The sequence below is a fragment of the Cyclopterus lumpus genome, chromosome 11, assembly GCF_009769545.1.
Source record: "Cyclopterus lumpus isolate fCycLum1 chromosome 11, fCycLum1.pri, whole genome shotgun sequence".
NCBI classification, from domain to species: Eukaryota; Metazoa; Chordata; class Actinopteri; order Perciformes; family Cyclopteridae; genus Cyclopterus; species Cyclopterus lumpus.
In genome coordinates this window covers 10,016,880-10,040,979 of record NC_046976.1, presented here as the reverse complement: position 1 = coordinate 10,040,979, position 24,100 = coordinate 10,016,880, and the positions used below count along the sequence as shown (strand labels likewise).

General features: G+C 41.7%; 3 protein-coding genes across 6 annotated transcripts; all 3 read right to left on the bottom strand.

The window, feature by feature from the left end:
• Positions 1-1,408: 1,408 nt before the first annotated feature.
• On the bottom strand, positions 1,409-4,994 carry stmnd1 (stathmin domain containing 1). 2 transcript variants are annotated; one of them, XM_034545385.1, is made up of 5 exons: positions 4,725-4,994; positions 3,543-3,726; positions 3,315-3,454; positions 2,542-2,673; positions 1,409-2,436 (listed from the first exon to the last, which is right to left on the bottom strand). In XM_034545385.1, exons 1-5 carry the CDS (start codon positions 4,788-4,790, stop codon positions 1,978-1,980), a joined length of 981 nt encoding a protein of 326 aa, XP_034401276.1. In that variant the 5' UTR covers positions 4,791-4,994; the 3' UTR covers positions 1,409-1,977. The 2 variants fall into 2 exon arrangements, with proteins under 2 accessions (XP_034401276.1, XP_034401277.1); XM_034545386.1 differs by lacking the exon at positions 4,725-4,994 and adding an exon at positions 4,528-4,700 and having other exon boundaries at positions 1,455-2,436.
• Positions 4,995-5,455: 461 nt separating this feature from the next.
• LOC117739161 (tektin-5-like) lies at positions 5,456-7,945 on the bottom strand. Its single transcript, XM_034545459.1, has 9 exons — positions 7,941-7,945; positions 7,649-7,817; positions 7,356-7,481; positions 7,013-7,218; positions 6,641-6,893; positions 6,254-6,361; positions 6,014-6,157; positions 5,802-5,881; positions 5,456-5,648 (listed from the first exon to the last, which is right to left on the bottom strand). Exons 1-9 carry the CDS (start codon positions 7,943-7,945, stop codon positions 5,456-5,458), a joined length of 1,284 nt encoding a protein of 427 aa, XP_034401350.1.
• Positions 7,946-8,870: 925 nt separating this feature from the next.
• Positions 8,871-23,681, bottom strand: nup153 (nucleoporin 153). 3 transcript variants are annotated; one of them, XM_034544821.1, is made up of 22 exons: positions 23,553-23,681; positions 20,112-20,331; positions 19,731-20,006; positions 19,188-19,324; positions 18,305-18,433; positions 18,003-18,122; positions 17,809-17,853; positions 17,607-17,660; positions 16,452-16,592; positions 16,313-16,365; positions 15,986-16,121; positions 15,477-15,644; positions 15,252-15,350; positions 15,069-15,153; positions 14,870-14,971; positions 14,141-14,770; positions 13,805-13,978; positions 12,733-13,617; positions 11,564-11,992; positions 11,187-11,405; positions 10,871-11,057; positions 8,871-10,490 (listed from the first exon to the last, which is right to left on the bottom strand). In XM_034544821.1, exons 1-22 carry the CDS (start codon positions 23,679-23,681, stop codon positions 10,403-10,405), a joined length of 4,506 nt encoding a protein of 1,501 aa, XP_034400712.1. In that variant the 3' UTR covers positions 8,871-10,402. The 3 variants fall into 3 exon arrangements, with proteins under 3 accessions (XP_034400712.1, XP_034400713.1, XP_034400714.1); XM_034544822.1 differs by having other exon boundaries at positions 12,733-13,473; XM_034544823.1 differs by having other exon boundaries at positions 12,733-13,473; positions 20,112-20,325; positions 23,553-23,658.
• Between the last annotated feature and the right edge of the window lie 419 nt (positions 23,682-24,100).

Here is a 24,100-nt window from a genome sequence, read left to right as displayed (position 1 = left end):
CGGACAGCCGTAAGGCCTCGTGCCTACTGTGATGGGAAACGTGTTGGTTTTTAATGGCTCCCTCACTATGAGGTCATAACGGAATCGGCCTAATGAACCTACAACGGTTTGGAAAAATCATATCTGACATCTTCCAATTAAAAGTGTGTAAAGATAACTTATGTTGACGCTATCTGTAAAACAGATATTGATATTTTAGGCTGCTTAAGACAAAAATCAGATGAATCGACCCTTTGTATCTTTAAACGATGCTGATCACATTTTAATAATTAAATCAGAGAAGACACAGCTATTGTACTGGGAGAGAATCAAGACAGAGATCAATTCAATCAAGAGTCTCTGAACATCAATGATTAAAATCGGTTGGGAGGCTCGGTCTCATCAGGCTCGCTGCTGGGCGGATCATCGGATAACTCACCCCCAGTAATGTGAGAGGGAACTGGGCTTTTAATCATTCATGGCAGCTCCGCTTCTGTGAGGGCGCTCTTTGGCCAACATCTATCCTGTAACCATGTAACACGGTGGGTTGAAACATTTACGCAGTGTGTCAATGTTGTTGTTATTTGTTGGGACAAAAAGATGCTTATTGTCAAATGTTTTATTGCCGCTATAAAAGGTCACGTGACTTAGGCTCACAGGTGGACACTGATGAGCAATTACCAATATAGCCTACGTGTCTGGACATCTGCTGAGAAATGTTTGGCAGATGAATGATCTCCATTTGTGGGCTGATAATGGAAAACTCAACCAAAATCTGTATTCTTAAAGAAAAAAGTAAAACTGTCCCATATCTATCTGAAGGTGAATCGCCACCGCAGGACTCCACGCCACAAAGAAACGCAACCCGATAGAGTCTTTCTGCGGTGTCTCTGTTCTTTCACTGTTTTATTCATGCAGCCACGCGCGCTTTAAAGTCCGAGTGGAGTCCTGAAAAAAGGGGACCAGTATCGAGTTTCCCAGGCTCAACAATGGGGATCCGGTCAGGTTGCGTCCAATTGTTATTTTCTGTTCATGTGCAGCATGCTGACGAGTCAGAATCTTACAATAACAGGCTGTGGGCCCATTGAAAGCTTTAATGATACCTCATTTCCAATAATCTTCAGAAATACTTCGTGTCACATGTGCAGTAATTATGTGTCAGCAATAATCCCGATAAACATTCTTAATAATCTTAGCTGTCCACCATTTCTTTAAGCAAGACTGCTGAGCTGGAGAGCAGAAACTGTAACGTTGTGCTTGTTGTCCATTTCGCTGAAGTACACACACCTGTCAGTTGAGAAAAGGTCAAAGGTCACTGGAACAGCTGAATACCCAAAGCTCATCCCACTAAGGGGTGCTCAACTCTGTGAAATATATATGTAGTTTTAAAAGGTTAATGCTTTTCATGAAGTTTTAGACACACACATTCATAAACATCGAATACATAACACTTTATTGATCAATAACAACTTCACTTTACACATCTTTACTCCACATGTTGCCAAAACCTCCTACTGATACATAATTTTATAGATGAGGTGCACTGACTTCAGGGAGCTGCGATCCGACTTTAACCCACTGAAACAGCGCCATCTTATGTCCAACAGAACAGGTACAACCTTCACATGCAAAAAGGGACTCAACAGTATTCATTTACAATTAAATGTCAAACTAAAATATAATTTATATTTATTTTATACGTTGGCAAGAAGTCTTGGTCATTTTTATTGAAGCCTTCAATGAGGAAAATTATTTTAATTTGGAAAGAAAACCCTCATATTCCTGTGTGCTTATTACTGAGCTACAATACACTTCCCTATACGTTTTCATGAAAACACAAACAATTCACGTCCACATTAGCCTAGTTTAATTCAAGTTAATTTCTTCTAATACAATATACTGTACACATTTTCGTCTGAGCAAAAAGATTTCTTTTTTGGCTCCTCTTTTTTTTTGTATCTCTCTTAGTGCGGATTCATGGCTCATTTTTGTAATGAATTAAAACTTCTCCTCTTTGTCTTCTGCATTTTCTAAGCTAGAATCGCTCTCCAGCTCCTCAGAGTCTGTGAGGAGATTATCCTCCATAAGCTCCTCCTCCTGGGTCAACTCCTCCTCCCCTTTCCCATCACCATCCTCACTAACCTTCTCTGCACCTTGCCCTCTGTTATCTCCCCTTTCTCCTCCTTTTACTCTCCTCCCTTCTCCCTTATCTGTTTTACCCATTTCCTCTCTGCTTTCTCCTCCCACCTCACTCACCCACTCTCCGCCCTCGGCCTTCTCGCGTGTTATGTGGCTGTGGGGCAGTGGAACGAAGGGGTTCGGGGTGGGAGGTAACTGTAGCGGCTCCACGGGAGTGAGGGCTGTGTCTTTGTCCTCCTCTGCCCTGGAGGTGGGAGCGGGGCCCCGAACACGGGCCGACTTGATCCTCAATCGCATCTTGAGCTTGTCTTCCCTCGACTGGGAGACAATGGAGGGAGCAAATTAATGTGGGGGAGACAAAACAATAAGAGAATCTGTGAGAGAAAGAGCACAAGTACGTGATGACACACACAAACACTGTACCTTGCGTCTCTCCTTAGCAAGTCGTATCTTCTCCTCAATGTCTTCTATGCAGGGGACCTTCTGCGCCTTCTTGGCCCTCAGGGACTCCAGTCTGACGGGAGGCTTTCGCCTGACCCCCTCCCTGTCATCCAGCTGGCACACGCCAACGCAGAGCAGGGGAGACAGAGAACAAACAACCATAATATCACAGGTGAATGACTAGCCTGAACTACCTGTGTGAAAGATACTTTTCTAATAATCAACTTCCTGTCTGAAAATGCACAAATTTGCTTTTTTATAAACGTTAACATATTTTTAGGAAATAAAGATACAAGATGTGCTCATACAAGGGGCTGCTGACTTACTGGAATGGCCTGTTAGGACATTTAAATGGAAAAGAGCCATGCTTAATGATCCGGATCAGACTGTAGGACCCCCATTAGCCACCTCTTTAACCCACCATTGATTATCTTTCATAGTTTGTTATTTTTTGAGAACCAACTATGTGTCATTAATACATTTTAATCTTAGTAGACCATGGGCAACAGCGTATTTAGATTTCTTGATATATAGTAAGACTGGGTGGTCAGGAATGACTTAAACACAACTCATTAACTGAAACAATATTCTGGAAAGAATACCTTGATATCAATAGTTTTATGGCAGATGACTGTCGGTGCTTTTGAAATATATGTATACACAAAACTAACACTAAACTCTGTGTAATATCACAGTATTGATAGCCAAGTTAACTTCAGCTGTATGAGGATGCCCAGTGTGCACCAGGCACTCACCATGATGCTGTAGGACTCTCCAGCCTTGATGCTTCCCTCTCTGGTCTGTCCCACCGGTATAATGCCTTGGTTCAGCAGCTCCTCCAGGATCTCACTGGACGTTGGTTGCTCCTGCAGTGTGCTCACCTGCTGGAGAGTTCCTGGGACACACAAAATAAAAACACTTTAGGATTTGGCTTTGGAATTTCTCTACAGCGTGACACAGTGCGTGTTATTCAGCCTCCTCACCATCTAGTGTAATTATGTGCGCAGTGCTTTCTTTAACACACTCAGATGTTAGAGGAGGGAGTTTCCTGGGCACCACTCCAGGTAGCACAGGGGGGTCCCTGTTGTCCATCACCACCCCGCTGTCTGTGGTGCCCTTTGACACAGCCGAGTCTCCACGACCTTCCACTTTACTTCCTGCTTCATCCTGACGGCACAGAAAAATGGCCCACGAAAGTTTTTTATACACTGGCCTCATTGTGTATATCACAGATATGACATTGTTATGGTGGCATCTGTGTGTTTACACATTGTCATGAACACAGTCGCTCAGGAACAATAATGATACACAGCAGATAGCACCGACCGATCCCATCACCTCAGTTTGAAACCTATTAGTTGCACTGTTAGTGTAATCTGTGACCTTATCCTATAATAAGATACAGTTTATGAAGTCATTACAATATCTGGACCAGCTACAGTAATAAAATGCTGCATACATTTTGAGTGTAATGTTTCTGTACTATTACTTAAGTGGCATTTTGAATGGCCATAAACGTTTAAATCAAGGTGCCAATTCAGAGGTGCAACACAAATACGTATGTAGATCATTATTGGATAGGTAAGACAAATATATTCAGGTACTGTGTTAATAGATGATATGAACGGTTTAAGAGGTATACCTCAAAATGTAATGTTATGCATTACAAATATCTTAGTATATTGCTAAATAATTAATAAATGATCTTTCTAAAAATGTAAATGATATAAAATGGTATTACAAGGTACAACCAAAAAGGGACTCGATTTCATCGTGTCTGCATAATGAGCACTTTAAGTACATTTAGCTCGTAACGTGTTTGTCTTTATTATAAGTTTAACTTATGAAGTATTTTTACACTGTGATTTGCTACTTTCACTTCGGTTAAGTGCCCATTAAAGGACCTGATTCGTCCACCATTTTCTTCCAACACTTTACCATCGTCACACGCTGTATTTTGATAGTTACCAACACAAGTGGCTCCGTAGCAAGACACAGAAACACGTGACCCCTCTCTTCCCTTCACTTCCACACGTGCAGTCTGTATCGGACTGAAATACGTTTCTCAGATACAGCTGAAGACGGTGCAGCCATTTGACCCCAGTACCTCGCCTCGGCTCTAGCTGTCGTCAAGTGAAAGAGGCGGTTAGGGAGAAGGAGCCTACCTCGTCTCCTTTCTCTTCCGGTCTCATCGGGCGGACCGCCGTGTTCAAGGAGCTGCAGCATCCCATGTTCACCTCAAAGCGACGATGTCCATAAAATACATAAATGTCCGTTTTTAGTTACAGTTCTACGCGTTTTGTCGGTGTATGTTGACCCGTGTGGCCTCACATTCCTTCACACACACACACACACACACACACACACACACACACACACTCTCTCCATGGAGCCAGCGCGTTGCTAAGGGGCCGTTGCTACAATAAATCAGACCCAGTTCAAGAGGGCACACCCAGGAACAAGCTGTTTTAGAGTCAGTCAGGACAGGACAACGTGTCACACTTAGGTTACTGCCTCGTTATTAACGTTAGATGCTTGTCTGACCTGGTGACCTCCAGACTGCATCCTGTGTCTGTATCCAGGATTTCAGAAAGTAAGGCCAAGACCTCCCACCATTCAAATCTAAATATATTGAAAACTACTGGAATCACTGATCTAGAAAGTCCTAAAAAAAACAACATGAGTATCTTTCTTGTGTCGACCTAAATGTTTCTTTCTTCTCATCGAGCAATATGCTCCTAAACCACAATCCCACCTGAAATCATAGAGCCCTCCAGGTAGGAGAGGAACATACAAGACAATGTAATTTTGCATAGAGATATTTTATTAAATTTTGCAGAACCACATGGAAAAGCCCACAGGGGCGCAGTAGAGCACTGATGCGCTCTCCCAGGCACTACAGCAAGTAGGAGTAAGCACTGCAGCTGCCCGTGCGGAGCTTGGTGTTGTTGGCCACCGAGGTGTCAAGCGCGGGGAGGAAACTCTGATGCAGGTTCTGGCACTTCTCCTCCCCCTCCAGGATATGAGCATTTTTGGCCATTTTGTCCTCCAGAATCATCAAGCGCCTGTGTGTGAGCTTCAGGTCCTGCCTACAAATAAGGTTCATCATAAAAATCAGTGCATTCATAATATTATAAAGAAGACGGTAACAATATTAAAAAGGAGGACATGAAGTGGCTACGGACACAGATTGGTCTCATTGGAGAGGTACAATTGTGACCGTAGTGAATGGACAGACTTACTGAGAGCGCTTCAGTATTGGGCAAAGTCCAGCTGCCATGTTTGCCAGGTCACGATGTTCCAGTGTGAGGCTGAAGAAGGGCTGAAGGAGGAGAAACAGAAACAAGTTAAAGCCATCCTATTTCCACAGAGGTAACAACTGAGGATTGAAAAGGGTCATTTGAGCATTTCTGTGTATCATGTATGAACTGTAACTGCATGGCGAGACACTCACCTTGTCCAGGCAGAGCTCAAGTCTGGGTCTCTGGTTAAGGATGTCCAGGCGCTTGGTGACCAGATGCAGCTTGGATTCACAGTTCCCGATATGATACGCCACTTTTTGTACATCGTTTGTCCGATCAGACATTTCATTCCTTAACTGGAGATTAGAGAAAGCCACAGACAGATGAGTGCACATCATAACAAGTAGAGCACAGTTGGTCTGTGGATGGCAGACTGAGAAAGACTGACTAACCCGCTGCCTCTCCCACATCATTGTATCCTGATTCCTGCTCAGCTCGTTTATCTTTTTTCTCATGGCATCACCTGAGCGGTGGCGCTGGCGCTCCTGGGCATTTTTTAGCTGTTAAGAGTCACACACACAGACAGACAGGCAAAGTTATTGCAAACAATCAAGCATAGTGATGAAAAGAGACGTTGATATGACTATGTCCATGATGGAAAAAAAAAGATAAATGAGGGTAACAAATCGTAAAAAGCAAAATGATCCTCCACTTAAGTACTTAAAATCTAAATAGTTGCTATAAAATCAGATGAAGAAAATACTATGTCCTATGCACTATATTCAGTTTACCCTAAACTCTTGGTCTAAAGCTTTGAGGTATGGTCAGTATCATCTTACATTGACCAGGGTAAAACACAGGTTCCGCCTGAAGGAAGAGGAGTCCTTAGTCAGGTTATCAGCCGTTAGCCTCAGGTCCTTGCAGTGGGACAGCCACTGGTCATAGCTCACATAGCTGGGCTTGTATTGACTGGCAGGGAGATCGAAGCTTGAGGTGCTGAAGGGTTGGATGCTGCATTTGGTGATGATCTTGATGGCTTCACTCTTGTCCTGAAAATCTGCCAGCAGCCGAGTGCGAACCTCCTTCAGAGAGCTGGAGGAGCAATTGGGAAATAAGGTGGGACACAACTCAGGGGTAAGTGCAAGAGCAATGAAAATTCAGAAACAAAAAGGTACGGAATAATTCGGAAATAACTGAAGTGTCTGTGGGACCTTAGTTTGCAGAGCAGGATGCAGATCTGCTTATGGTGCAGTTCTCTGATCTCATTGGTCAGCTGCTCTTCCTTCTTCAGCTCAGCGAAGACGTGGTCCTGTCTCTGGACCGCTGAGCTCAAACTGGAGCTGAAGGCCACACAGCCGCTCATGAGCGGACTGTACAGCTGCTTCTCCTGGAGGCAGTGCTCAGCGGTGTCTTTCACCTGAAAGCATGAAAGCAATGTTGAAGAGGAAACTGTATTTAACGACAAAGAGGGATTAATCTTTATCCCTCCGAGTGTTTTTTTCTTCCTCTTTTGCATTCAGAAAAATAACTGAATACATGTATGGCTGTGTGTACCTGCTCCACAGCAGTGATTTCAAGATCCACCTGCCCGATGCGCTCAGATATCTGGGTTAGCCACTGGCTGACTTCCATATGGCGAGAGTCAAGATGCTTCTTTGTGAATCGAGTGGCGGAGGGGAACTACAAATAAAAACATTAGACATTACACACTTGGAATCAAAATCCTGCAACACTGTTTGCCTTCATTAGGATGTATCCTACTTCTCACTTTGCAAAGAATAAATTACTCTCACAAATCATATAAAAGATAAAAACATAACAGCTGAAGATCAGCTGAAGCTCATTACCCGAGAAGTATCTTCATTCAGAGTACAGACGATTTCCTTGCCACGCTTCAGCAATTTGTTGCTATGAAGCTGTGGTCTGCTGCTCAGCAGGCTTTGGTTCCTGGACAAGACGGGCAGAGAGAATCTGACCTCTGACCTCAACTGGTCCTCTTTCAGTGCATGGCGTTGCCTAACAGTGTGAAAAACAGGCGTACGATGCTATGAAACATATCTTGCATGTCAAATGTATTAAAAGTTTTAAGTTTAGTCTACATAACAATACAGTATTTAGAAACAAAACAAATTGACTTACCACATTGTTGTTTTTCTTCAATTAATAAAATCAAATGAATCAAAACTTGACTTAACACGGTTGGTTGCTGAAACACCTGCTCTCAGTTCAAGTTAAGGAACAAAAGTGAGGTCTGTTTTAGAAAGAGACCAAACCTAGAATATTATATTATTATTATTTGCATAAATAAGAACATAGAACATCATGCATTCTCTATGGATACAGTTATTTATATACAAATACATACATTGTTTCAGAAAACATTTAACCTATTAATATAGTTATATACTCTACAACCTAGCTTCGCCAAAGATCAACATTTTAATTGCCATCAATTATCAATACATCACCCCTAAAACACTTTTATCCAATATACTTTAGAACAAAACCCCCCAAAACAGATATATGACATGTAATAAAACACACACATCAGAAAGGACCAAACAGGAACCAGTGTATTCATTTAAATCCCAAGAGGCCATCTGATATTAAAACACTTTTTTCCAACTTACAGGACAGAAGTAAATGTCACAACAGCCAGAGCCCAAACCAGACCATGTTCTGCTGTTGCCAGTGGCAGAGGAATTATTGATATAAAAATACTGCAATCAGAAAACCTCTCAATAGAACACAATACCAGAGTTGAATGATCAAATCTCCAAAACAGTTTTAAAAATAACTGTACAGTAGAATCTGGCAGGATACATTGCCTAACTGTTGTATTAGGATGCACACGTTTATCGCAAGGTGTACCTAATAAATAAGAAAACAAACTAACAAAATCATGTTAAATTTTCATTCATTTAAACATTTTCATACACTAAAGCCTGATCTGATGGATAATTCACAGCTTAAATAATAATTAAGGTGATATTTGGTTAATAAATACTTAATTGGATCTAATTTATACTGTGGGTTCTGTATGAAAAGATCAACAACAGAAAACATGAATTTGTTTTTATAGTTTTATTGATGGTAATTATCCATGGTTTTAATTTGTATCACTCATCCAGTAATAATCATGGCTTTAAAATTAAACTGACTTCCTTATCATCCAAAGTCACCCTCGTCCATTTAAACACGCAATAGAAAAATATATACTTAATACTTTGTACAATACTGGTTTTGGTCCAAACAAAAGTGGATCAGAAAAGCCAATATACCTTTAGTCATCAAAGGCTCTCCAATTTGCATTTAAGCTCCTTTTAAATGGATTCGGGCAACTTTGAATATAGGAATTTACATAAATTCTAAAGACAAAAATGCTGAATGCGGATTTAACACACAAAAAAATTAAACTTCACAGATAAAAAAACAAACAAAAAAAATCACTATTTACAGGCTTTTATAATAATATTCAAAGGCCAATTAAGAGAAAGAGATAAAGAGGGAGGCAGAGAGAGGTAAAGGGAGAGTATACGCACTCAGGATGAAGGAGGAAACAAGAGAGAGACAAGACGGCACAAAAGCAGAGTAGTGGAGGGAACCAGAGAGGTCAAAGAAATAAAGATGTAACAGAGTTCAGAAACTATGTTTTTACAAAGTCCTAACGGAGTTGAACTAGGGTGAAAGCCTACGACCAGGACAGTCCTCCAGTGCATGGATACGTTCCCCCCTCCTGCTCCCTCCTTCCTTCCATCCTCTCCTTGTTTTAGTTTAAACATTCATTTGCTTGCTCACCTGTGGCGATGCTAGCTAGTGGCCCAGGTGAAAACTCTTAACGTTCAGTTTTCATACGCACACCAACACGCAACCTTAGCATGTACAAATTAACCAAACACACCTCAAGTCTGTACATAAGAGGTGGAAACAAGCACGCTGCATTCACCACAAAGATTACACGCTCATCCCTGTACATACAGCACACAGCACTGACACCACGGCTACATCTCCATCGGCACCTTGATTTCTGTAAGAGGAGCAGTCTTAATAGTTTTAAGGATAGCCACTGGAGATGTGCCGCACAGCTCTCACTACGTCTCTGCATATCACAGCACATAACCTGATCACCCATACTAATTAATAGGCTTTTGTGTACACTCACAACTCTACATTTTGCAGTTTTTGCCTTTGTAATTTTCTTACAAAAAGTCATGCCTAAAGTCTAGCAGACATTTGCCAGTGTTGAAAATATAGATATAACGGTCTTGTTTCATGGTGTTGAGAATGGGTCTTTGCTTGATTGTTCTTTTCTAAGTCAGTCTCATTGTTCAGTCAACAGTTTCTCATGTGAAGTCCTGTGGGATTAGTCTCACATGTTAACGGCTCCGGTGAAAATCTCTGAATGATCAGCTCAGCCTAGAGCTAAAACACGCACACCCGTCCAGCCCGAGCACAAAGTGGCCCCGAGCCTCGGCCCTTCTTCACATGCCTAATCATTTCAGTGTTCGTTTAGCTGAGACCTTCCAGGACTTTATTCAGCCTTCAGTGGGGATACAGTCAAGTCAAAGTCACGTCTTCATTATAGTCGAGTCCACGTGGCTCTACTTTCTGCGCCGCACCGCTGTCTTGATCTTGCGCCCAGCAATCGCTTGCGGTCCAGCAGGAGGGGCGGTGAAGGATTTCGCTGACCTGGAAGAGAAAAGGACATCACAATTATTGTAAGCATTGCCTTTTGCAACAACTGAAGTTTTCAAAAACATAGACAGTAATAACACATTTTTCATGGACAAGAGCAAAATTAGCCAAAGTTTATGTTGTTATGTTTCACCTCATCTCAGCTTAAAGATGTAGTCACAAACATTGATACCAATCTGTAGTATTACATCAAAACTGCTTGACCACATAGCATTTGTGTCAAATGTATATTTGACTTGATGCATTTCAGACTGTTACTGGAGCTTTTGAAATATACAGAAAACTAAATGTATCATTTATTGAACGCCTATTTTAAAAGTACAGCTACTTTGAATACTTGTTAAAATATTGTAAACTGAGGAAACACAACTTACCCAATATTGAATGGTGGGGGTTGTGAAAAAGTAAATCCACCTCCAGGGGGTCCTGACTGGGGTGCGATAGAGGGGTTTGCAGGGGGGCCAGGAGAAGCTGCTGATCCTGCTCCAAAAGTAAACACTCCTCCTGAGGTGTTGTTTGTGGCTCCGAATGCACTGGCTCCTCCAAACTGAAAGCCTCCAGCTGAGAAAAATGTGGCACATTTACATGTTTGAACTTGTTTAATCATACATCAATAATGCAAGGAGCCGGAGCCTTTGGTACCATGGACAACCTGAAAGGAAAATGGATTTTACTGTTACAGTCCCCCACCTTGTGCAGAATTAGCAGCTGTCCCAAATACAGGTGTGGAGTTGGTCTGCTGTCCAAAGACAGGTGTGGCGTTGGGTTTGGCTCCGAAGGCTGGGGGCTGGGACGGTGTGGATGGGAAGGGGGATCCAAAGGAGGAACCGAATGAAGAAGTCTGATTGGCCCCAAATCCACCAGAGGGGGCCGAGCTGAATGCAAATGGTGAGGGAGCTGCAGATGGAGCTGTTAGTGAAAAGAAAGGATTGAAGATATCAATACATGTAGACTGTAAATATAACATAAATATTCAATAATATTTAATGGAAATGTTTCATTGTCCAAAATAGATATCATGACCATGCCCATTATCAGAAAGAACCCACATGAGCACATATAGAGACCTGTAGTTGAGGCAGCAGTGGATGCTGCTGCTCCAAAGCCGAAGGTTGGAGGAGCAGCAGCAGCACTGGCAGGAGCAGCAGCAGCACTGGCAGGAGCACCAAAGATAAAGGGCTGAGCTGGAACGGGAGTAGAGTTCAGAGGGGCAGCTGACGGGGCAGGTGGCTGGCTGTCCTGACTCTGGCCAAAGACAAAGGCCTTAGCTGGTGGAGCTTCATTGGATGTTGCAGCAGTTTGACCGAACATGAAAGTGCTAGGAGCTGCAGCAGGAGCAGGAGCTTGAGTGGAACTGTTGCCGCTGCTGCTGGTGCTGGTGGTGGTGCCGAACAGACTGGGCGTCGGGGTGGTGGATGACGAAGTGGTGGAGTTGACTAGGTTGGTAGGATTGCCAACCATAAAGGAAAATGCTTGTTTTGGAGCAGTTGAAGAATCTGTCAAGGGAACAAATAGCTGATTATGTTTCACATTATACATCATACAGTGCAGTAGCATGAAAGGCAGTTAAGAACAGAATATACTACTCATTCAGTGAACACAGTTGTATAAAAGGGGAACTTTATGTGGCCCGAGGAAATAAAGTGCAATACTAAAGCGCTGAAGTACTCCATACATTATTTTGCTGAAATACTTTTACAATCGTCACAGGTGTTATAGTTTTGGCAAAATGTTGGACATCTGGGCCAAGTTAAACCTAATATACTTGAAACAAATTGTTTCACTGCAAAAGAAAATAGGCATTTCATGCGTGTTTGTTTACCTTAATGTTCCAGTTTCCCACTCTTTTTATTCTGGTAAGTTTACTGAGAACAATGCTTTTTAAGAAAGCCTTGAAATAAAAGAGAGAAAAATTGCAGTCTGATCTGTTCGCTGTTGAGCAGCTCCACTAGAGCAGTTAGGGGTTGGAGGCGTTAAAGGGCATCTCAGTGGAAAGAAAAAGCCTGCAGGGATTAACTGATGGTTTAGGGAATGATGGTGCCGTGTCACCCAGATCTCAGCAATTTGGTGACTGAAATGGTCAAGCTACAAAAACTACTCCAGTTACAAAACTGGATTTCCCTTCAAATAAATGAAAACTCAGAAAAGAACAAATTGGCAAGGCGTTACACACCAACAGAATGTGAAGCATTCACAAACTGATTTCTACAGCAGCACTGTTCAAACTTTCTCTCACCTGCAGCACTTTGTCCAAAGCTAAAAGACGGCTTTGGGGCCTCTGCAGTTTCACTCTTGTCTGCTGGCTTGCCAAAATTATAGGCGGGTGGAGGTTGTTCTGTTGGAGCACTGGGCTTGCTAAAGGAAAAGCCTCCTGAGGTGGCCGCTGCTGGTGCAGCAGCATCTGTCTCTTTACTAGCAGCACCGAAGAGGAAGGCAGATGGAGTCGAGGAGGTAGCGGCTTCCTTCTTTTCCTCTGGCTTTCCAAAAGTAAACGTGGGCGCAGCTGGCTCTTTGTCTGTTTGTAAGGTTCCAAAAGTAGAGCCCCCTTGTGGTGTGGTGGTCGCCAAACTCCCAAATACCGACCTAGTGGTGGATGTGGATGTGGTGTCATTTGACGATGCAGCAACCTCACTTTTCTCCTGAGAGGGTGCAGGAGGAGTACAACTACGAGAGGATGGGTTGGTGGTAGTGTCTGGTGTTTTCTCCTCTGGTTTTGAGAGTCCAAATGTGAAGCCGCCCTTGGAGGAGTTACTTTCTGTGCTAGATGAGCCAGTTCCAAATAGTATCCCACCGCTTGCTCCAAACTTAAACCCAGAACCTGCAGCAGATTGGTCTGACTTTTTGTCATCACTAGAGGCAGTCCCAAATTTAAAGCCCTCAGATGAGTTGCCAAATTTGAACCCCGTTGAGGCAGTAGTGTCTTTAGAAGAGGTTTCTGATGAGGAGCTTCCAAATGGGACTCCAAATTTGAATCCACCTGATGAAGATGAAGAGGAGGATTCTGTCAATGAGCCTCCAAACTTGAAACCTACAGATTCATTTCCCGAAGTACTGTCTGATGTACCAAACTTAAAATTTCCAGAATTAGAGCCTGAAGTCACGGCAGCTGATGAACCAAAAGCTTCAGAGAAATAAAGTACAACACACATGTGAAAAGTGTAGATTAGGTACAGATTTAAAAACAAGTCTCAAGTTTTTCAAAACCTAATATGTGGACTATTTGTATGGTGATCTTGACAGTCTAATATAAAGCAAACAGACACATATGCAATTGTGAGTAATTTTATTATTCAGATAACTGTTGTTACCTTTGGGCTCCACTTTAGCTCCAGGTTTGACTGCCTGACAGGCAACACACTGGACATCTGCAGCCTTATTCTGTACAAGACAGACATCACAATCCCAGGCACCTTCTGGCATCTTGAACGCCAACCCAAACACCTGAGCATTGCTGGCTGAAGAAGAGGCTCCCGCTGAAGCTCCTGTTGTGAAGATGAGGAAAAAGAGATGCTTCACTAAACGGACAATTTACTTAAAGATGCCTTTAAATCAGTTAATTAAATTCTACCCTCATGAAAAACAAAGATTGGGAACTTTGTTGAATCTCAAATACCAACATTACCATGGTTGAGGTCTATTATTACCTGGTTTAGTGCTGGTGCAAGCCACACACTTTGTGTCCTCAGCCTTGTTTTCTACCAAACATGTATCACATTCCCATGCATCCGCAGGTTTTTTGAACTTGTCTCCAAATCCGATGAACCCTGTAGAAACAGGGGCTGTAGGTGGGGATATAGCTGAGAAGGCAGACGGAAGAGTCAGTGAGGGTTTAAGCCCTGTCCCAGGTTTGGCTGTTTCACAGGCCACACACTTTACTGCATCAGGTTTGTTTAGAACCAGGCATGTGTCACAGTCCCAAGTTCCTGCCGGGTTGGAGAACATTATGCCAAAACCTGCAGTAGTTGTAGTGGTGGTGTTCTTGCCGCTGCTCTCTCGCCCAACCGAGGTGGCCGTTGAAGGTTTACTGTCCATAGATTTGGCTGAGGACGGCTGTGGGGCCATACAGCAAACGCATTTGGTGTCTGATGGCTTGTTCTGCACCAAGCAGACATCACAGCCCCAGCCTGGTGGGGCTTTGAACACATCGCCAAATCTTGTTGAGGAGGAGGAGGAGGTGGTGATGGTAATGGAGGAAGGGGCTGTGGATAGTGTGGAGGTCTGCAGCAGATTGCCGACTGGGCCTGGGGAAGTCTGAGCAACAGGAGAAGCAAAGCCTGGGCAGAGCAAGTAAAGGATTTAAACGGTGAACAATCATGTCAACCAAATGATGCAAAACAAATACTGTGAATGTTTAGTGAGTTATTGATTCTTACCAGGTGCCTTAAGAAGATCCAAAACACTGCCCTGCTTCAGGGCCTTGGCTGGCTTGAAAGGCCCTTCAAAATCTTCAGTGCTTTTGCTTGTTGCAAACTTCACTGTAGAAGACAAGAAAACAAAAAAAAGATTAAATCCAGTTTTTCTCAGAAAAGGCAACAAATCTGCATCATGACAGTTTTAAGAAAAATGTCTTACCTGCTGCAACTATGGGATAGGCAAGCTTCCCATTAGACATGGAGGGTCCTAACTTTGCTACAGGTGCACTAAAAGTGAATCCAGCCTAGAAACAGGAAATAACAATTATTATCAACGTTACTGTTGTACCTAAATGTAAACCTAATAGACTACTAAACATTAAGAGATAAACCATTTACTTACTGAGGGGGAAAAAGAAGGAGGACTAGAAGCAGTCGCTTTGACAATAGGGGAGGAAAATGTAAAAGGTACAGAGGGAGGTGTCGAGGCCGTTGGTGGTTCCTGGAAAAAACAAGAAAACAAAATAAAAGTGAATATATATATATATATATATAAATAATAATAATAATAATAATAACCATTAGACTTGGAGCAACACTAATAGAATGAGACAATTTTAAGACAGACCTTATTTGTGACAGTTTCCTTAGCGGGAGTCACATGCGTGAGGTTGGGAGCCGTGCTGTTGGTGGTGGAGGTGGTGAGAGGGGGAAGAGGGGAGGAGAAGCTGAAGGTAGGCAAGGCAGAGGAGCTGATGGGAAGTGAAATGGTTGGTAGGTCCAGTACTTGAGCCACCTAAAATCAGAAGACGAGAGAGAATATCATTTTGTGTCCAATGTCTGTCATTCCTGAACTGTGCATCTTTCAGACTGTTGGTGAAATGAGATGATGACATGTTTTAACAATCTGAATGCATCAAGGCAAATTGTCTGATCTGGATTCATGACCTTTCTCTTAGCTTGGCCTGAAAATAGGTCCCATATTGCCCTGGTATAAAAGTACCAACACTACTTTTATCCATAGGCTGTTTGTATATCAAAATTATAAGTGCTGGAAAACTATAAATAATGTTACTTAAAATGTAGATAACATTTTTAGAAATTGAGAACTGAGGTTTTTAGTTTCAAAGCCCTTACCTCTTCCTCTTCAGGGCGTTTAGAGGAAGGCCGTGTACTGGTCCTCTCTCTCTTCATCTTGCCCCCTCCAGAGCTCACGCTGCTGGCTGCAGGCGTGCTGGACAGAGGATAGGCTGGGCCACTGGAAATCATTGTGCTAGTAGTAAAGGGATAGACAGGAACAGGTATAGTAAGTAAAATAAACTAAATCAAGATACAGTCAGTCAGTCATCCAAAAAAAGGAAATGTTTGACAGTGACTAGACATGTGGTTAATAGGTTATAGCGCCCTGTTTTCTTAGTTAAGTCTAACTTTCTTGGCTATTCAATTAGAGCAACCCTGTTTTACCTTCGAGATGGACCTGGGGTTACTTCAGGTAGTTGTGGTGATTGTCTTGTAGGCTAAGGGAATAAAATACCAACAAATAAAGCATCAAGTTATAAAGGACAAATGCAATGGTGTAATATGATGCAGCACTGTTTCTGACCGTCTCTTTTGGGGTCCTGTCAAGAGTTCTGCTCACTCCTCCTGGAGTTAAAGTTGGCCTAAAGGACACAGAACGGTTTCCTGACACCAACGCTGCAACAGGAACCACCAGCTTCTGCACCGGTGGGAGGGAGGAATCCATCTGAATTGAAGAAACGGTGGTAAATAAAGACCAAAGATGAGAATCAGAATCAACAATGGTGGCAGTGCTGCATTCTTTGTCAAAATGAGTCGAATAAAGCTTTTGTCTTTATGCCACAGATCTCGCTATACCATTACAATCGTCACACTGCTTTTAATATGATAACAGAGTTTATCCTCTGAACGCCAACATGAAACTTTGTCCCAGAATGTGAACAGCAACATCTCTAGAGATTGTACAATTGTATAACTACACCATACACAGGCCATGCTTCTTGTATATCTTATCGGTCTGTGCCTACACAGACACTGCTCAATAGCAGAATCAATTCTTATTCTTTGGGCAATTTGTTGACAATAATAATAAAAAATTTTAAAAAACACCAGCAGTTGGACAGATATATAAGCAATATTATAACTGCAGGTATCAGTGTTAGATAAGTAAATATCTAACACAAAAGGCTCAGTAACATAGTAGGGTTTTCTTGTTATGGACCCGTGAGCGTCAATACACCATTGTTAGGATTTACAAAGCAGCTGTCACAGATGGGAATGCCTGACAGTTATTACTGAGGTCAAGTCCAATCCAGAGCTGGCACGATTCAACAGAAAACTTTGTGTGTGTTTATGTGCAGTGTGTTAAGCACACTTTCATGAGATTAAACCCATCTTGAGTCAAGCACTCTTTTTCTCGCCAGCACACAGTGCGGGTAACAACTGTGTCCCAGCCGAGGAAAATCCTGTTAACTGGCGCAGAGAACAACTGACAGGATAGGAAATGACAGGAGGACAAACCACAACAAGTGCTGCTGGGTTTGTACAATGATATCCCTGTTCGTATCACTAAGCCCTGTGCTAAAAGGCTAAACGGCAAAACCCACAGACACAAGTGAAGTATAGTTGTTGATGTGCATAAATAGAGTGTGATTAAAGTCATACAGGGACATATATGAGTTATCATATATGAAAAACAAAGCTCAATGTAGATAATTAAATTTTAAAAAACTGTACTTACACGTTTCTTTTTTGCTTGGAAATGTGAAACATCTAGATTTGTGCCATCCATTGACTGCAAAAAAGAAACTCATGTCAGAAAACGATTTCATTGTTAGACAAATCAATAGGCGTTTTTGATTTTTTTACATCAAGATTTCAATATATTGTCACTGAGAATATGTCAATTCACAATATAAGTAAATATATTACAACGCTCTTACTGCTGACAAGGGGGACGAGGCTGCTGCTGGGATTCTCCGAGCATCCTGTGAAAAGATTGTGTCACTTAACATTACCCATTGGCAAAATATCAAATGTCTAACTACAGACTCTGAGATCAAATAAAGTTTGAAAAGACGAGATAATCATGTGTGTGTGTGTGTGTGTGTGTGTGTGTGTGTGTGTGTGTACTCACAGCCAGGGGGCTCGACATTCGCTCCAAGGACTGAAGGATGCGTCTCGCTAAGGCGCTGGTCACCCCACAGGGTTGAGCACCAGCAGGCTTGGCCTTGATCTGTCTCCTCACTGGGGGGGCCTACAGATCAGATGCGCTAATTTAGTCTCCAATTACACCCCAATTACACGTCCTATGACATCAGTGTTCACCCACTAAAGGCTACTCCACTTAAAACAGCCACAATGCTAAATGCACATGAAGACTGAATATAAAGTGTTAAACCAAGTGTGCTAGCTCCCCATATGAAGTATTTGGCTCACCTGATATGGGGTTCCAGGACGAGCACGGGAGGTCCTGACTGCAGCTGCCCCACCATACATGGTCTTCCCAGGATAGTAGGGTGAATCTCCGAGCTGGCTGGAGTTTAGTACTGTGCTGTTTAATGATGACTGGAAGAGAGATGGTTAAATTATATTACATTAGGATTAAGTGAAGTTACTTCATTGTATTACCAGTCAATGTTATTCTCAAACATCAACTCATTCAAGTGTTTGTAATTCATGAAATAAGGGAAAGTATGTTTATGCAGCTAAACAAAAAAAAGTATATTGAGTAAAACTGCAAATACATGCAAATTCTTTACCCTTAAAAAGCAAGCTTTTTCCTTCTGCTAATAAAGTCATGCCAATTTTTTTGAATTATCTAAGATGCAGATATATTACAATCCACAAAGGGTTTGATATATAAATATATTAAGAACATCTGATGCTAAAAGCTCAGACTCGTATTGTCACTAGTTTGTCTTCATTACTTTAATGAATCTAAGTCAGAATGCACACAAAAGCAGAGGCGTCGTTTAGAATCTGTGTGTATCTGTGTGTGTGTGTGTGTGTGTGTGTGTGTGTGTGTGTGTGTGTGTGGGGGGGTCATTATTATGAAACTATTATGAGTTGAAACTGTGTCTACACCTAAAAAGTATTCGTCAGGTCAAATTGTGTAGAAGTCTCTTGTACACAGGACTTTTATTTAGTCCATGGACCAAATTACAGACAGACATTTTATATCCAAGTGGGTCACTGCTTCAAAAAGGCACAGCAACTACATCAAAGCCTGACCCACCAACATGCAGAGCTTTGTGGCATACTTCTGTTCTTTCAGAAAGCATTACTCAGTATCTTGATGAACAAACCCGCAGATACTCACATTGGAAGTTCCAAATACAGAAAGGTTGAAAGAAGGCTTTCTAAGACTGGACTGGGCAGGTTGAGGCCCAGACTGTGTTCTGTCCATCTCTGGGGACCAAAGTTGAGGAAGTGATGCCGTTTTGGAAGTGGGGACATCTGTTAAAGAAACCGAAGCAAAGAAAACTGATTTTTAAAATATCTCCATTTTAAGAGAGCACCAATACAGAAATATAACTTAGCAGACCAGTCTATACAGATTTACCAAGGATTACTTAAAACTAAACTTAAAAGTAGGCCCAGAAGCATGCAAAGATAGAAACACAGGTAGTTAGTGTTTTACATTTTTATAGTCGTTGTATATTTTAATCAACGTCATAATGCATCGAGCAAGGGTGGTGCATTTTGCATGGTGGAGACAACTAAACAAAGAAATGGGATTCAAACAGGGATGCAGAGATAGCAAAGCTTTTTTGAAACAGACATTGTTAGATAATAATATCAGTGTTCAGATAACCTTCCATCAACACACTAATTATTTGAGAAGAGGTCACTCTGCTTTTACCTTTGTCTGAGGCTCGTGAGGAGAAGCCGCTAGTGGTCGAGATGTTGTCATCTTCATGCTGCGAGAGGTTGTCCTTGATTTCTTTGACCAAGGAGAAGCCTGTGGAAAAGGGTCCAGGGGCAGAGGAGGTGGAGGGTTGGGAGAAAAGGCTGCTGGAGGCCCCCAGGGTTGGGGAGGAGGCCTCCAGCGGAGGAAAGTGATGGTGCGAACGACTCAGTGGAGGACGAGAAAGCACATAGTCCTGAAAGTTTAGGGATGCCCTGCTGGTTGAGGGCTCTGTGCGAGAGAGAAAGAAGTCACAGGTGAGCATCTCATGTATGGGATATTAAATTCCCTAGCTAATCTTTTTGAAGAGATGTGAAGAGTGACCGAGAGACTGACCTGTGTAACTGGTGCTTGGCTCCGGGGAGTCGCATCCAAGGGGAGAAGGTCCTTCTTCTTCGCTGCCATTAGGAGGAGGTGGTGGCTGGCAGTTCTGGTCTGTCTCCAGTACAGATCCTCCTTCTTCAGGAGCATCTTCACTCTTGAAGTATTTCTGCAGCCAGGAAGGAACGATGCTCTTTACTGTGTCTGTCACTCGACTGATGAGGCCTGACTGTTGCTGATAAAAAACAAGAGAGAGAGAGAGAGAGAGAGAGAGAGAGAGAGAGAGAGAAAGTCGAAAAAAAGAGGGATGAAATGAGTGAGGCAGAGACTCTTTTGAAAATTCCCGTAACAATCAGTATTGGATAAAAGTAAATGTGTGTGCGGTAACGCTGTCTACAAAACAGTTTAGCCAAATATGACCCGGATGCCTAATTGAAGTGTTAAAAAAAGAATTTACGACAATGCAGTTACACATAATTTGTTTTAAAGTCCTTTAAAATAATATACAATGGATGCACAAAATAGAGCAATGAACATTGCATTTTACGATCTAAAATAGATGCACAGGCCAACTTGCAATAAGAAGCCATTAGGCCTCCCCAGTGCAAAAAAAACACAAGCTAAGTATGACACGGTAAAACTGGGTCAGGCACTGTGTATGCTTCTGTGAAGCAGTGAGCCAGTGACGCTGGTCAGCACTGTACTGAAGTCTAGATTAATTCCAGTTAAATAAGGATGTCTCATGTCTCCTACATCACATTTAGAAACTACACAATTCCCCTGAATGAAATATCTAGAAAGCTCTTTTCTGTAAAATCGATAACCTGTAACTTCTACAATCAACATTTAGAGGTCCTAACGACTAACTTGAATATGTCCATATTTTTGAGTGGGTTTGTAGAGTTAAGAGTTCAGTCAGGCAGTGTATCGTGTTCACAAAAGTTAAGGAAGTGCTATGACACTTAGTGCCTTGAGCAAAATGTACTCCAGTAGTGGGATAAACCAGCATTAAATACTTCATGACTCACAATCTGTTTCATGAATAATTTTCCCCAACAGATGGAGCAGTTTTGAAGTTGCAGTAAGAGAGCCCAACAAAACCAGAAACAAAACCTAAAATATATGAATGCATTGACTTGAATGCGGGTGTATCCCTTAATATGGACCCTGTCTAACCCATGGTAGCTTTTAATATTTGATAAGAGCCATATGTGCCTCTTGTTTCCAGCTCACCTACAAAATACAACTGTGGGCCACTCTGCACTTTAACCTTTATGCAAAAACACACCACTTAAACTAGTCAAGAGCAAGTGTATATCCCACCACAGTGCTAGTTTACTTAGTGCTACATAAGCTATTGTTATAAGGGTTGAAGGGCTCCGCATTTCTGCTGTGAACAGGGAGGCCCAGTGCTCTCCCTGAAAGCCATTATGTCTAACTGAAACAAATAATTATTTTTGATTGAATATTCCAGTACTTATGTAGATCAGTGCATCTAGCTGTTGACATGAATGTAATGAGCGTGCATCCTTAAACATTTTTAGATCTTCCAGTTGTATTATTACATTTATGTAATGAGATGAGGTAAGTATTGACAAAATAAATCAAGCAATCCCACAGATTAATCAAGAAAGAGACGACACAAACGTTACTAGACGTCTTATCACACTCTCTGATTTTTATCCAGCAAGCTATTGAAAAAAAAAAAAAAAAACACCTTTTAAGTACAAATGTACACAAGATTTCTCATTTGTATGGATTTCACTATTTGCAATTTACTCAAACATATTAGCATTAGAAGATGTAATGATGTATCCTATTTGGAATGAATGAGACAGTGTTCAACCAATAATAATGTATTCAAAGTAAAATTATTAAATGTTCAAGTTTGTTTGTTGTTGGCATTTTTCCAATCAATCACTCTTCTTTATATAGCAAATATATATTTATAGTTACCATAATGATTAAAAAATGCTGGTTGTTGATAAAATGGAATATGGTTTCATGGAATTAAACCGTATGATACTATATGCGAAAACAGAAGCATGTCTTAGAAGTCTGCGAGTGCTGTGTATAGATGTGCAACTACAACAAACTACCATAAACCCAACATTCATGTATTAATCCACCTAGTTTAAATTGATGTAATGTAAAACACCAGCCACACTAAACTTCCAGTTGTGATTTAACTGTTGGTTATTGTGAAAACCGTGGTTTGTAGTACTGATGATTTTTATCTCACAGAAATTATATCAGTGAAGGTAGACCAAAAAGTGTGACCATCTTTCATTTATGTGAAACCCAACAATGCTTGACAAAGACAATAACTGACACATTTGAACTTGAAGTATCAGCTTGAACACATTATTGGGTGCAATAACTATATCACTGTTTATACCATAAGGATCAATTGTATATAATAACTGGATAACTGATGTCCAGCATAAACAATGACTATTCATCCTAATCTGGTTTACCTCGTAAAATGTTAAATGAATATATCCATGTAATAACTTTTAGCTGGTCACAATGATGAGCTGCTTGTATCCCTATCAATATTCAAACTCCATGGCATAATTTTAAAGTAAGCTTAGTTGCCTCTCCAGTCAGGTAACAGTCCAATATGCTGATATTAATATAAACAGCCGATTAATTAAAAGGTACATAGAATAGTCCACGTGATAGCTAATGACAAAGTAGTTTAATGTGTCAGCCATGCATCAAGACACGACTTGTCCACTATGAACTGATTGGAGCGGTTTTAAGAGGCAACATTAGCTGAGGTCTAGGCGGCAAGCGAGTCTACTCAGGCAACCATGTGGGTTCCCAATCAGCCAATGCTTCCTGCGCAATCCAACTGGCAGAGATTGGACTAACGGTAGCTAGCCTAACATCCAAAATGACTCCGACAGGCCAGAAACATCAACATAAAATGTAACTTCCAGAATGTGTCTACCAAGAGATGTAGACAGATGTAATGTTAAACCAAACCATCATGTCACTTCTCACTGCGACGCCTCGAAAACCGAAGACAACAATACGTTGCTCGCTAATGCTAGCGTGCTAACTAGCAATAGTTACAGCAGCTAATGCTCATAATTCTACTTCCTTGCTTTCTGCCAACGTAGCTAACGGCTACGAAGTGACTAGTAGAGCCAACGTTGCTTAACCCATCGTGGCATGGGTGCCCTTTTACTTAAAAACACAGATAAACTAGTGTAAACGACTCACTGTGCCGTGATTTGACCTGTCAATTCGGTCTGATTCTGCTAACCTATAAGCCAACTTACTAGCATTGCCTCTACATGCTAGCAGCGCGTGGAGGCCACGAGCGCTAACGGCAGGCCATAAAATGTCTCCAACAAAACAATAACAAGATCTAAGACATAACGGCACTGCAATCCCTGTGACGTCTTCGACACTGGTTCTTAACACGACCACTTTCATTCGGTGTACCTGTTTATTCTTGGCGTAAGGTTTAGAGGCGATATGATATCTCCTGCTTCTAATTTTCCCTCCACCCGTGGCCGCCATGGCTTTTTCGTCTGAGTGTCTATCGGTGTTTCGGCGCCGGATAGCTGTCATCCAGCCACAGCCAGTTACAAAGCACTATGGGAAATGTAGTAGCTGAACGAAACAAAGAGGACGACTTGACTTGACGGGACTTTGTACCACATGGCCCTAGCGTGGGGTTATTTTGTGTCATGTGACTGAAAATTGTGATTTTGCCATGGTTTTTAAATATATTGATTATATTATCGATGGGAAGCATAATTGAGTTATTTTAGTAGAGCTGAAACGATTACTGAATTGATTGTTAGTCAATTGAGAGAAACGTAATCAACAATTTTGATATGCAATTAATAGTTAACTCTTTGTGTTATATATTGTTCAGTATTTTCTGATGTTTTATAGACCAAACAAGTAATTGATCATTATTAGTTGTAGGATCACATTTTTTTTGTCTTTATCATGTGCATAAATCACCAAAAAAAGTGAGTATA

Coding starts and splice junctions, on each gene's coding strand:
- stmnd1 (XM_034545385.1), bottom strand. CDS start 4,790: ATGGGATGCTGCAGCTCCTTGAACACGGCGGTCCGCCCGATGAGACCG. Junction 3,455..3,542: donor GCACATAATTACACTAGATG/GTGAGGAGGCTG, acceptor TGTGTGTCCCAG/GAACTCTCCAGCAGGTGAGC. Junction 2,437..2,541: donor TTGCTAAGGAGAGACGCAAG/GTACAGTGTTTG, acceptor ATTGTCTCCCAG/TCGAGGGAAGACAAGCTCAA.
- LOC117739161 (XM_034545459.1), bottom strand. Junction 7,219..7,355: donor AAATCACTGCTGTGGAGCAG/GTACACACAGCC, acceptor TCATGCTTTCAG/GTGAAAGACACCGCTGAGCA. Junction 5,882..6,013: donor TTGAGCTCTGCCTGGACAAG/GTGAGTGTCTCG, acceptor CTCCTCCTTCAG/CCCTTCTTCAGCCTCACACT.
- nup153 (XM_034544821.1), bottom strand. CDS start 23,681: ATGACAGCTATCCGGCGCCGAAACACCGATAGACACTCAGACGAAAAA. Junction 18,123..18,304: donor GTCCTGGAACCCCATATCAG/GTGAGCCAAATA, acceptor TCTGATCTGTAG/GCCCCCCCAGTGAGGAGACA. Junction 15,645..15,985: donor AACGCCCTGAAGAGGAAGAG/GTAAGGGCTTTG, acceptor TTCTGATTTTAG/GTGGCTCAAGTACTGGACCT.